This window comes from Hippocampus bargibanti, linkage group LG05 (genome assembly GCF_051943395.1).
Source record: "Hippocampus bargibanti isolate YZ-2025 linkage group LG05, ASM5194339v1, whole genome shotgun sequence".
Taxonomy (NCBI): domain Eukaryota; kingdom Metazoa; phylum Chordata; class Actinopteri; order Syngnathiformes; family Syngnathidae; genus Hippocampus; species Hippocampus bargibanti.
The window spans coordinates 27,027,501-27,041,586 of record NC_142738.1 but is presented as its reverse complement, the minus strand read 5'-3'; the positions used below and the strand labels follow the sequence as shown (position 1 = coordinate 27,041,586).

Below are 14,086 nucleotides of genomic sequence, written 5' to 3'. Positions count from 1 at the left end.
TTGAAACATATGAAACCAAATTAAACAAATACAATAGTGGCATTCCTCATTCGATTCAGTGTCACTATATATATATATATATATATATATATATATATATATATATATATATATATATATATATATATATATATATATATATATATATATATATATATATATATGTGTGTCTTTGTAGATCTGGAGAAAGCGTATGACAGGGTGCCCAGTATGTCAGAGCAGTGCAAAACATGTATCATGACTGTAAGACAGTTGTGAGGTGTGCTGTCGGTGTGACTGAGGAATTCAAGGTGGAGGTGACTGACTCCACCAGGGGTCAGCTCTGAGACCCTTCTTATTTGCTATGGTGATGGACAGGCTGACAGACGATGTTAGACAAGAATCTCCTTGGACCATGATGTTTGCAGATGACATTGTGCTCTGTCGCGAGAACAGAGAACAGGTGGCGGAGAAACTAGAGCTGTGGAGATATGCCCTGGAAAGGAGAGGAATGAAGATCTGTCGCAGCAAGACGGAATATATGTGTGTGAATGAGAGGGATCCAAGTGCAAGAGTGATGCTACAGGGGGAAGAGATAAAGAAGGTGGAGGATTTTAAGTACTTGGGGTCAACTGTCCAGAGTAATGTAGAGATATATATATATATACACATACACACACACACACACACACACACACACACACACACACACACACACACACACACACACACACACACACACACACACACACACACACACACACACACACACACACACAGTGAGACCTCCACTTACGAACACCTTATCTTACGAACTTTTCATCTTACGAACGTCAAATTTATGAAAATTAAACCTTATAATAAGCACTATTTTCATAATACACACCCACCACGGCTGGTCCATCAAGCACACGATCTGGCGGAGTGGTCTTCGGCGGAAGCACATGACCGACAGCGCTCCAGCCGGCGCTACTTTTCACACCCCCTCTCATTGAATGCACACGTTGATCGCCTACATCACAGGTGTCAAAGTCAAGGCCCGCGGGGCAAATCCGGCCCGCCACATCATTTTTTTCGGCCCGCGAAAGCAAATCAAACTTGTTAAATTCTATGATGATTGCTAAAATCTGAGCCAAAATTTCATATTTTTGGATGTCAACCACAATAAAAGTCATTATTCTTGACTTCAGATTTGAAAACGAGTTATTCATTAATTTGCTGTGTGCTCTATATGTAATATTTGAAGGGATTTAAACATTCTAATGGGTTCCCCAAATTCATAACGGCCCTTGAGAGGAAACCATAACTACAATGTGGCCCGTGGCAAAAAATGACTTTGACACCCCTGGCCTACATGGAGCTTTTTGCTGATAATTTTACTATGATGGGGCCGAAAAAAACCCACCACAGGCTTGTGTTCAGCCCAAGAAGACACCAAATAAAATCACAGTCGCTGAGAAGGAGATAATTGAAAAACACGAACGGGGGGTGCGTTTGTGTGATTTAGCGGCCGAGCACGGCTATGCTCAGTCAACCATTGCTACCATTCTCCGGAACAGAAAAGCCATCAAAGGTGCATCTGTTGCAAAAGATGTTTCCGTGCTCTCAAAGAGACGGTCTCGGACAATTGAAGAAGTTGAAAAAATTCTGTTAATTTGGATTAACGAAAAGCAGCTATCCGGCGACAGCGTGAGTAAAGCTATTTTATGCGAGAAAGCACGGCTAATTCACGCCAATATCGCCATGCGCCAACCTGGAAGTTCGGCGCTTATTGAGGATTTTAAAGCCAGTAACGGATGGTTCGAGAACATCTGAGGAGGAGGTGGCTGCAGCATCAAGTGAGCTCATAAAGGCAATGTTGGCAAAGTGGAAAGATGTGCAGGCTTTTACCGAACAGTTCCATTCAGAAAAGACGGTGGCTATGACAATCATCAACATTATGAACAATAATGTGATGCCTCAGCTTCGTAAGACCTCACAAGTCAGAAAACAACAGGTGTCAATTAAGAGGTTTTTAATCAGCAAAAATGATGAGGAGTCTCCAAAGAAAAAAGAAAAGCCACACCAGAGGTTAAGTTACCAACAGTCCTTATGGAAGGTGACTCTCCTTCCATAAGCCATCAACGACCATCAAAAAGGTAAATAAAACTTTATTTTACAGCACAGTTTATTTCTTTAATTACAGTCCTCATGTAATGTGCCTCTTTCCAAACAGCAATTCCCTTTGACCTTCGACCTCCAACGCCATTCCATCAAGCCATCAATGATCATCACAAATGTAAATAAAGTGACTTTATCAGAATCAGAATCAGAATCATCTTTATTGCCAAGTATGTAGAACACACAAGGAATTTGTTTCCGGTCGAACACGCTGCACTAGTGTCATCATCAAAAAAATTGCAAAGAGGCACTATACAGTTCAATTTGGGCTACTGTTAAAAGAGCAAAGAAGCTGTTTATGATACAATGCAGTGTATTTCCTTCATTACAATACAATAGCCCGTTTATTATACATAGAATAAGGTATGTTGTGTGTACTTTTAAGGCTTATTTAGTTGATAAGTATATTTTATGGAAACCCGGGAACGGATTATTCCCATTTTAATGGTTTCCTATGGGAAAAAAAAAATTGAGATACACACTGTTCGCCTTACACACTCAGTCTGGGAACCAATTAAGTTCATAAGTTGAGGTCTCACTATATATATATATATATATATATATATATATATATATATATATATATATATATATATATATATATATATATATATATATATATATATATATATATGTCTCGTTATAGCGATATTCAAGGGAGTCCGAAAAAATATCGATATAACCGGGACTATCGATATATCCGACCCTGTTTGCATGTAATTTTCTCCGTGCGTGCATAGAAATAGTATCGATATAACCGGGACTATCGATATATCCGATATCGATATAACGAGACTTTACTATATATATATATATATATATATATATATATATATATATATATATATATATATATATATATATATATATATATATATATATTAAAGCAGGGGTCGGGAACCTATGGCTCGCGAGCCATATATGGGTCTTTTGATGATTGCATATGGCTCGCCGATAAATATTACATATTATCATACATATTGTCCTTTTTTTCGTCGTTCATTTCCCGTCGGGGCTGCAGTTGGCGGAAAGCGCAATTTTGATTGGATGACACTGACCTAGAATGGCCGAAAGCGCCATGTTGATTGGATGATAGTGGCCGTCATGTTGCAATAGGTAAACGGCCCTTTAAATGAGCCCAACTTGTGCACTTCAGCGTGAATGCACCTCAGCATTAGAGGAGAGAAAATGTTCTGATTCTAATTTGCAATGAAACAATACCATCGATGAAACAGTCGAATGTCAGTGACATTTTAACAAGCCCCATGTTAACGTTAGCATTGACATACCTCTGCGAGAAGTCGATTGCAGATAGCAAGTGTGGAAGCTTATGAGCCGTGTGCAGGCTAGCTAGCAGTAACTTTGCCTCTAGACCGGCAAATTGAATTTCATTCCGATCGTTTTCCTGGATTTTTACTACACACGAGGAACGGAAAACCATTCATGTTAACGGTGAGTACTATCACAAAGTTATTTTAAATAATACATCCTAATATTTTGTTGAAAAGTAGCCGCGCGTGTGTGCGTGCGCGTGCGCACGCGAGCGTTTGTATGTGCGCGCGCGCGCGTGCGTGTGGCTCTCGCTGAAAAACATTTCTAAATATTTTACTTTTATGGCTCTCTTAGTCAAAAAGGTTCCCGACCCCTGCATTAAAGTCTCGTTATATCGATATTCTCGGGAGTCTGAAAAAATATCGATATAACCGGACTTTTGATATATCGGATCCTGCGCCGAACTGCATGAAAAGGGGGCAATCAATGGGGGATCTTTGATATGGCATGTAATTTTGTCCTTGAGTTCATGGACTGCGTATCTAGCATGCTTTTGTACTGTAGTGAGGTGAAAAATAAACTCATGCATTAAATAAAAACGTTCGGATTGACAGCTGGGGGCGGGGCCACGCCTCTTCGCTTCCAATGCTGTCAATTCCTTCATCAGGACGCTAAAACAGGTCGCTGTGAACTTGTATTTGTACTTTGTATGAACCTCGACTTTCTATATCTTCAGTGCTCGGTCCGAGCTTCCCCGCCCCATATCCCGTAAGCAGTATTGTGTTGTCTTTTAATAAATTATCCTGCACGGACCTCTGTCTCTTTTGCTTGGTTGGGGATCCAAACATTCAATTTCGCTCCGACGAGTCAGCTGCTCACAAACACAAACACCATCCAGTGAGGGTCCATGGGCAAGACCCTTCATGTAATTGTCTTTTGCAGTGGCGGGCTGTGGATTTTATTACTCGACCTTTGGTAGTGCAACGTCAGAAGCAATCCAGACTAAAAAAGTGTGGTCTCATTTACTACAAGTACACTAGAGGGTACCAGTAGCCAGTAAATAACTGACCGATTTTTCTTAATGATATCAATTTTTCTTGAAAAGTCCATCTTGAAAATGGCTTTACCAGTAAATCTCCAACCAAATCCATTTATTCTTCTCATTCAGCCATTGTGGTTTGACAAAACTGCTATTAAATCAACAAAATATATTTACTGATGCAGCTCGCTACCGATATAGTATGCTAGCTAGTCATGAGCCAATCATAGTTTGCGAAAACTCTGACCAGTGCCTTCAAAGGGGCGTTGGTATCCCTTTTCGGTTGCCAACTCGACATCTGAATGGTCAGAGCAGTTTGATCGACACATTTGATGCGACAGGGACTGCAGGGCTGATTGTTAAGGCATTCAGGCATTTCTGACTCTGGTAACAAATGATGGCTGAAATGTGATTGGTTAAATGCTTGAATACGAAAACACACGCCTGGAAGCAGCCCAAAGTAATGAAAGGAAGCTGAAAGACAATTTATTTAATAAGCATTCATGGACAAAATATAATTTTGGGGAAATCATGTTAAACTCCACACACAAATGCCAAACTGGAATTGAACCCAGTACCTCTGCACTGTAAGGTCGATGCACCTACCACTCTACCACTGGGCCCCCAAATATGTTCCTTAAAATCCAAAATTGGCAAAACCCTGAACGATGGTGACAATGGCATGACAATTCCTGACTTGTGGTCAATTTGTCGGAATGCTGCCATGTGAATGCTGGTTACCACCCTTCCATTTGGGGGATTACTGTAATGTGTTTGGAAGTATTTGCAAATGGATTTAAGGTCTGAAATTTCTGCTCCTCTCAGCATTCACTGAAGGAAATGCAATTTCCAACTACGTGCAGTTTTCTGACGCACAGACAGACAATCTAATCTTGTTTTTGGTTCCAAGTTATCCTCTCTAAGAGCCTCTCCGACTCTCTTTTAACCCAAACCTCCCTTCAGAATCACCCCACCCGTTCCTTACCCGAGGCTAATCCCTGGTTTAGCCTTTGATTTTAAACTTCAACTTTCTCCCTTCATCTCACCGTCTGCTTTAGCAAGGAGAGATGGCTGGTTTAGAGTGACTAGTCAGCTTCCTGGTGCTCCTCTCTTCTTGATCTTTGTTGGCTTTCGGTCCTTTAGCCTGCCTCTTTGCTCCCAGCAAGCGCACACACAAATCAGAGCGGGCACACGCATATGAGTGCGTGTGGTTTGATCTGGTTTCCTAGTGGACCCTATTGTGTCGGGGCAGGAAAGAGCTAATCCAGTCGGATCTAACCCCAGTCAGGGGCCCGATGCTCTTATTATCATCATCATCTTGGCTTTGGCACAGCTATTTAACAAAGGAATAAATACAAATCCTACTCCAACAGGGTTTCTGTACCTGTTGATTATAAAGTAGATATCACTCAATTTGATCAAGTTTGAAAGACTGGAATTTTCTAATTGAAAGAAATGCTATCCACTATCAGATTAAAACATGGTAACATCGCTAATGAGAAATACAGTGAAGACGAAAGTATTGATTCAAAATTGCAATGTGCTTCAAATTATAATTGAAAATCAGCAAAGAGCCATACTGCACACTTTGCTTTCAATTACATTACATGAGACAAAAGTATATTTTTTGCACATTTTCCAGTAGAACACCGGTACCTATGCTTATGAAAGTCTCTTCATGCAATTTTTTTACATACATAACTCCTCCACACTCCTCCAAAATAAATTAAAGTTTTTATTTAGTGATTTGTACTTTAATGTTCTTTTCCATTTAACTTCAACATTTTTTGATTATTTTTCAAAATCGCTGATATTTCACATTTACCATTCAAATACTCAGTGGAGCCGAGCGGTGAGGCAGCAGCCGGCTGAGCCTCACCATGGATTGCGCAATCACTATGCTAACTGTGCTGGCTTGCTCTGCAATGAGACCGCATTGCTGTCCCTCTGCATATTGCTATTAAAGTGTTCAAAAGCTTTTAGTATATCAACTAAATTTCTACAGTTTAGCTGGTGTATATAATGTACACTGTACATGATAAACACTGTACTACACTGTTTATTTTAGTTTATTTTTATCAATACTGCGTGCATATGTGAGGCACACAGTTCTCCTGCCTCATGACAGGTGATTAGAGATTCTTCTTGCGACTCCTCAGCTGCCGAATAATAGAATTAGTGACAGCAAGCTACAGTAAACAGTTAGCAAATTAAGTGCAACCATCCAGTCATTTTTTCGTGTTGCTTGGCCTTATTTTCAGAATGGTGGATTACATATCTAAATTGAAAGAATTTTCTAAACTGGACTTTCAATCGAAGCAGGAGATAATAATTAAAGGAAGACCAACACCGGACTGTATAGCTTACAAACGGTGAGGGATGAATGTAAATCTCCTGGACAGCTTCTCAGCTTTTTGGCCAAGGAGGCTCTCATTGAAACTATTCCTGAAGCGACAAAGTTGCTCCAGCTCGTGCTCACTGTTCCAGCTACTACAGCATCAGTGGAGCGGTCATTCTGAGCACAAAAGATTGAAAACATACAGAACAGGACTGATCAAGGACGACTTTCTTCACTGGCAGTGATCTCCATTGAGACAGAGAGACTTGGATTTCATTTATAAGTGAAGGTAACACGATAATAACGTTTATTTTTTATTTTTTTCTATGCTACAGTTTGTATACAGATTATAAAGAATGCTGATTTTAAACAAAACACGTTAACTGTTGCCAATCAAATGGTGAATAAGCTACTCTGTGGAGTTCATATGTTTGGAAATCTGACTGTGATGATGTCAGTGCCGCACCAGCCATGAACCTCACCGCACGTCACTGCTACCGAGAATCGTCCTGGCATCCCATTGGCCTTAAACCACATGACAACTCTGTTGTGGGATGCCACTTCAAGTTGAACTTTATTACAACATGAATGAGCACACGGACTTTACAGTGCAGAGGTCGTGAGTTCACTGTGAAGTTTGCATGTTCTCCCCGGTGTCCTGAGCTAGTTGACAGCTGGGTGGGGCCTCCCGCCGTCCGCCAGCTGCTGTCAATTCCCTCATCACTGACTGCTGGACATTTCAACCCGACGCTGGCACTTACCCAGTGTCGGAAAATGCTTCACCTCGCGCCTTGCCAGTACCTGGAACTTGTATTCAGTACGTTAGTTGCTTCGCCCGAGAAATTATTCTAGCCATGATCACGTTTGTTTTACTGCACCGCGTCGTAGGCTGTTTTGCAACCGCCGGAACGTGACAGAATCTTCTGACCACCATGGATCCCGCAGACAGCAACCGTATCTTCTCCGTCCTCGCTCAACAGGCGGAGCAGCTCGGTCAATTGGTGTCAGCCCTTGCGGAGGTCCGCCGCAACATCACCCGATTGGCCCAACGGGTAGAGAGACTTGAGACCAGTGGCGCCCCCGTCTCGTTGGCCGTCCCTTGCCAAACTATGAGCCGCGAACCCAACATCCCACACCCCTCCCGTTATGGAGGGGAGCCCGGACGCTGTGCACAATTCCTGCTGCAGTGCTCCATATTATTTGACCAACAACCCTCGGCAAAGGTGTCGTATGTTACCAGCCTGCTTGCCGGCCCGGCAGCCGCTTGGGCGTTGGCCGTCTGGGAATCTCGCCAGAGCTGCGGCAGGTATTCCATCACCCGGTGAGTGGGCAGGCAGCAGAGGCCCAGCTGTGGATCTGCCACCAGGGCACCCGATCGGCGGCGGAATATTCAGTCGCCTTCCGTGTCCTGGCAGCCGCCAGCGGGTACGACGACCGCGCCCTGCGGGGGATGTTTTGGCGCAGCCTCAATTCGGCGCTGAAGGCCACCCGCGACGAGTGCTCCAGCCTTCACGAGCTGATCTCACGCTGCAGCTGGATAACCGGATGCGAGAGAGGACCCGGGAGCATGCTGCCCAGGCTAATCCCGAGCCGCAGACGGGGACCCGAGGGGGCGGCCTTTCTGCGCGGGGGGCACACGGCCGTGGAGCCTATGGAGATGGGGGGCGAAAGGGCCGCTCCGCGGCAGCCGGAGTGACGCAACACCGGCCCGGCTTGCCAGCTCTGTAGGAAGTCGGGACACCGATCCCCGGACTGTCCTAGCTGGGAGCTTCCTGGAAAGCCCTCCAGTGACTGTAAGTCGCCCCGTCCTCCCAAACTACGGGTCCCATTACGGTCCGCAGGTGGGTTCGCGTCGCAGAGATTGGAGTTGGACGCCGTAATCCACGGTCCCACCAGGACCATGTCCGTTCGGGCCCGAGTGGATTCGGGGGCCGACGGCTGTTTCATAGACCCGCGCGTCGTGTCTGCGTTGGGTTGTCGGGTTGTCCAGCTGGGGGCGAGTCGATCTCGACGGTCAGTTACTCGTCGAGGTTAAGCAAGAAACAGCGCCGCTTCGACTCGTACTCTCGGGCAACCACGTAGAATACCGGCGGTTCTTCGTGATGCCTTCACGCTTGGTTCCCATCGTGCTCGGGTTATTTTGGCTGGGGACCCACAATCCGGCCATTTCCCCCTCTCTGCTACGCTCACTGCCTCAGGTCGGCCGCGGGCGGGTCGTCATCATCTCGAAGCTACCCACCTGATTTTATTAGTTTAGAGGGGGTCCCGCCCTGTTACCACGATCTACGACAGGCGTTCAGCAAGGACAGCGCCCTTTCGTTACCACCGCGCCGTCCCTATGATTGCGCCATTGACCTCCAGCCCAACGCTCCGTTCCCCAGTTCTCGACTTTACAACGTCTCCCAACCTGAACAACAGGCTCTCCGGGACTACATTGACTCCTCACTCGCTCATTCGGCCATCGCGGTCATCCTTGGGAGCGGGGTTCTTTTTTATTGCCAAGAAAGATAAATCGCTGCGTCCATGCGTGGACTATCGTGGACTCAACGAAATAACTGTCAAGAAAAAATACCCGCTCCCACTGATTGACTCCGCCTTCGCGTCCCTCCAGGCCGCGACCGTATTCACGAGACTGGACCTCCGGAGCGCGTACCATCTCATTCGTGTTAAAGAGGGGGATGAGTGGAAGACCACATTTAAGACGCCCTTAGGACACTTCGAGTAATTGGTGATCCCATTTGGTCTCACCAATGCACCCGCTGCGTTCCAGAATCTGATTAATGACGTCTTGAGGGATTTTCTGAACATTTTCTGTTTTGTATATCTGGATGACATCTTAATTTTTTCAGAATCCCTCGAGGCACATCGCCAGCACGTCCGGCTGGTTGTGCAGCGGCTGCTGCAGAACCGACTATACATCAAAGCAGAGAAATGTGAATTCCACACTTCCTATTTATCCTTCCTGGGCTTCATCGTGGAGCGGGGGCAAATCCGGGCTGACCCCCCAAGACCGAAGCGGTGGTAGAATGGCCCACGGCCACCTCTCGCAAGCAGCTACAACGCTTCCTGGGCTTCGCCAATTTCTACCGCCAATTCATCCGTGACTACAGCCGGAAGGCCCTCCCTCTCACCAAACTCAACTCCACTAAGACCCTGTTGAGGTGGACGGAAGAAGCGGAAGCCGCGTTCCGCCTGCTGAAAGGGGCGTTCACTCACCCCCCAGTTCTCCATCACCCTGATCCCAACGCCGCATTCATTGTGGAGGTAGACGCTTCGGACTCAGGAGTTGGGGCGGTACTCTCCCAGCGCTCCTCAGTCGACCAGGAGCTCCACGCCTGCGCCTTCTTCTCCCGCCGCCTCAGCCCCGCAGAAGCCAAGTACGACGTGGACAACCGGGAACTGCTCGCCGTCGTGTTGGCTCTTTAGGAATGGAGGCACTGGCTCGAAGGGGCGAAAGAGCCGTTCACCGTGCTTACCTACCACAAAACCGGGGTCATCCGGGCCGCCAAGAGGCTGAATGCACGCCAGGCATGGTGGGCGCTCTTCTTAACCCGCTTCTCCTTCACCCTCACTTACTGTCCAGGGACTAAAAACACCAAGCCTGACGCCCTCTCGTGGATCCACGAGCCACAGGCAAGGAAGACCTCGTGGAACCCATCCTGCCCGGCCGCCAGATCGTGGGGGCGCTCCAGTGGGAGGTCGAACAGAGGGTCCTGGAGGCATTACGAGGTACTCCGGCTCCTGATAACTGTCCCACAGGCAAACTGTTTGTTCCTCAGTCGCTGCGCTCGGAGGTGCTGCACGGGTGGCACGCATCCAAGGTGGCGTGTCACCCAGGGGTGAGCCGCACCGAGCACCGCGGCTCCGCGACGACGTGGCGGACTTTGTTAAGGCCTGCCCGTCGTGCGCCTGTGGCAAGGCTTCCCATCAGCCCCCGGCAGGACTGCTCCGCCCCCTACCTGTTCCCCCGCGCCCTTGGTCCCACATAGCGTTGGACTTCATCACCGGCCTCCCCTCATCCCGTCGTAAGACGGTCATCGTCACGATAGTGGACCGGTTTTCCAAGTCGGCACATTTCGTGCCGTTGGCCAAGTTGCCGTCCGCTATCGAGACGGCGACACTATTGGTCAAACACGTCGTCCGTCTCCACGGGATCCCTATTGGCATTGTGTCGGACCGAGGGTCCCAGTTCGTATCCCGGGTCTGGAAGCGTTTCTGCAGGTCCATGTGGGTGTCGGCCAGCCTGTCCTCCGGTTACCATGCACAGTCCAACGGCTAGACCGAGAGGAAGAACCAGGACCTGGAGGCGGCCCTGCGCTGCGTGTGCCTCCATCGTCCTTCGGCCTGGTCCATCCATCTGCCGTGGGTGGAATATGCCCACACCACCCTGATCTCCTCAGCCACAGGTCGGTCACCGTTTATGTCGACCTATGGCTACCAGCCGCCGCTCTTTCCCACACAGGAGGGGGAGGTGGAGGTCCCGTCGATACAACACCATCTTCGGTGGGCCCATCGTGTATGGAGGGAGACCAGGGCAGCCCTATCGCGCACGGCGACCCGGAACCAGAAGGTTGCCGAACGCCATCGCCGTCCCGCGCCGGCTTACCAGGTGGGCCAGAAGGTCTGGTTGTCCACAAGGGACCTACGGCTGGCCGGGACCACTCCCAAATTGGGGCCGCGATTCGCGGGCCCCTTCGCCGTGGAGGCCATCATCAACCCGGTCGCGGTCCGACTCCGGCTGCCCGCCTCCATGAAGGTCCACCCGGTCTTCCATGTCTCTCTCATCAAACCGGTGGAATCCAGCCCCTTGGCCCCTCCTCCTGCCCAACCCCCCCCGCAGATGGTTGACGGAGGACCGGCCTACGCAGTGCGGGAGATCCTGGATTCGCGGCAAAGGGGTAAGGGCATCCAGTACCTGGTCGACTGGGAGGGCTACAGACCGAAGGATCGTCAATGGGTCCCTCGAGCCTGGATCCTGGACCCGTCACTCCTGAGGGCATTCCACGAGGCTTATACGTCCAAACAGGGTGGGCCACCAGGAGACGTCCGCTCCCGCCGTCCGCCAGCTATTGTCAATTCCCTCACCACTGACTGCTGGACATTTACACCCGACGCTGGCACTTACCCAGCGTCGGAAGATACTTCGCCTCGCGCCTTCCCAGTATCTGGAACTTGTATTCAGTACGTTAGTTGTTTCGCCCGAGGATTTATTCTAGCCACGATCGCGTTTGTTTTACTGCACCGCGTCGTAGGCTGTTTTGCACCCTCGTTTGCATCTTTGTTTTGTTAGTTAGTGTGGTTAGGTGGATTGCCGCCACTCACCCACTACCATTGTTGTTTAGTCATTCTTTTTGTTCTACTCGTTCTAACTTTTTACCGGGTCCGATTCATCTCGGACCTGCGCTTTCCGTTAATAAATCAACTGCCTGCACCAATGCCTCTCTCCTGCTTAGCGATCCACCACCTATCCCTAACGTTCCCGCTCGTCAGCTGCCACTGTCACCGCCGGAACGTGACACCCGGGACCGCATAGGTTTTCTCCGGTTCCTCTGGTTTTCTACCACATTCCAAAAACATGCATGGCAGGCCGATTGAACACTCCAAATTGTCCTTAGGTGTGAGTGAATGTGGATGGTTGTTTGTCTCTGTGTGTCCTATGATTGGCTGGAAACCAATTCAGGGTGTCCTTCACCAAAGACAGCTGGGACAGGCTCCAGCACCCCCTGTGACCCTAATGAGAAATAAGCGGTACGGAAAATGGATGGATGGTAATCCAAAAATAGGATTTTTAATGTATCGATTAAAAAAAACTTGAATGTTATACCTGCACTATGATGTCAACATGCAAACAAAATACGGCATCCGACGTAAAAGCTTGGCCAAAGCAAACATGCGGATCAAACCTCTGAAGATGGAGGACACTGATTCACTGTGGCAAAAAAAAGGAAAGGAAAGGAGAAGAAGAAGAAGAAGAAGAAGAAGAAGAAGAAGAAGAGGTCAACATGCAAACCACTGGATTATTGGGCCGCCAAGTTCATAAACTATTTTTTTTTGTGAGAAAGAAAACACAAACTGTCAAGTAAATGCTGAAATAAAAAACAGAGTGGGGCTGAAAATGTTTGAGCCAGGAGGCCAGTGGGACACAATAGCTAAGTGAGGGGGGAGCTCAGGTATCTTCAGAAGATTGCCAATCAGGAACAAGTCTAAATAAATAGCATTCTGCTTGCTGTATTTACTAGATTACGCAATTTTATTGGCAGCTTGCTTTTGTGTATCATCATCTCTGTGTATCCCATACTCTGATTTGCTAGAAAATAGTAAATTGGAGGCATAAATTGGCACCGATGTCTGACACTATTTTCCTTACAGCAATCAATGGTTCATTCATTCAAATTTAGAAAGCATAGTGACACAAATAATCTCTTGATTCTTCCCAATTATATATATGGATTTTATGTTTTAATACTGTTTTTTAAAAACCATCATCTGTGTAAGAAAATGTGTGAATTTTATTTTATGAAACCATCCATGTGGATATAAACTATGACGTTTCATCCATGTTGTTTGCATGCTGTGGTTCTAAAGTGTTTTCAATATACAGACAGATTGTTTTAGAGCCAGAGTCATGTAAAAATGGCGAAAAAATTATGGATATTAGAATTTTGGATGTAGAATTTTCTTGATGTGGGTGTGGCGAAATCGAGTAACACCATGTAACAGTACTCCAAAATCAGAGAATTTCTGATTGTGAAAAGTAACCTATGTGTGGGCAACCCTGAAGACAAAACTCTCCTTGTTTAAGAATGAAACATACATGACTGCCAACAGAAAGATCATTGATCCCAAGTGACTTAGATTTCAAATCTTTCTTGTCTGCTTCGAGGCATGGCCGTTTTGGTTAATGAAGGCAAAGCGCATTTTCATCACATTTTTCTCGGCAAATTTGTCTTCATCATTTTTCTAGCGTAGAACTTTGACAGGAGAGGCCAAATAGGTCATGTACGGTTGATCATTCCACCACTCACGCACACTGTTGCATGGCTTGTTTTTCCCTCTGCTGGGGGCACCAATAAAAATAGTAAAAACCTCAGAATATCCAAAGCAAACATGCCCAAGTGAACTTTATGAGATAAATTCCTTTAGTACACACCGACATTGCTGACAACAAAGATGGTAAGGAGATTGCAGCAGATTGATGAATGAGGAAAATGAGAAGGAACAAAGAGTAGAAGACGTGACTGTTGTGGACCAAGACGTAGCAAACATTAGCAAGGATGAAGTGAGAAGGGCGCTGAAGA

The 14,086-nt window shown here is 46.9% G+C and overlaps 1 protein-coding gene across 1 annotated transcript in view; it reads left to right on the top strand.

Annotated features, from left to right (window-relative positions):
• Window positions 1–11,208: 11,208 nt before the first annotated feature.
• Window positions 11,209–14,086, top strand: part of LOC148898362 (uncharacterized) — a 16,264-nt gene continuing 13,386 nt past the window's right edge. The window contains exons 1-2 of the mRNA XM_088995966.1: window positions 11,209–11,397; window positions 11,494–11,949. Coding sequence (XP_088852092.1) covers window positions 11,209–11,397; window positions 11,494–11,949 — 645 coding nt within the window. The remainder of the gene's footprint in view (window positions 11,398–11,493; window positions 11,950–14,086) is intronic.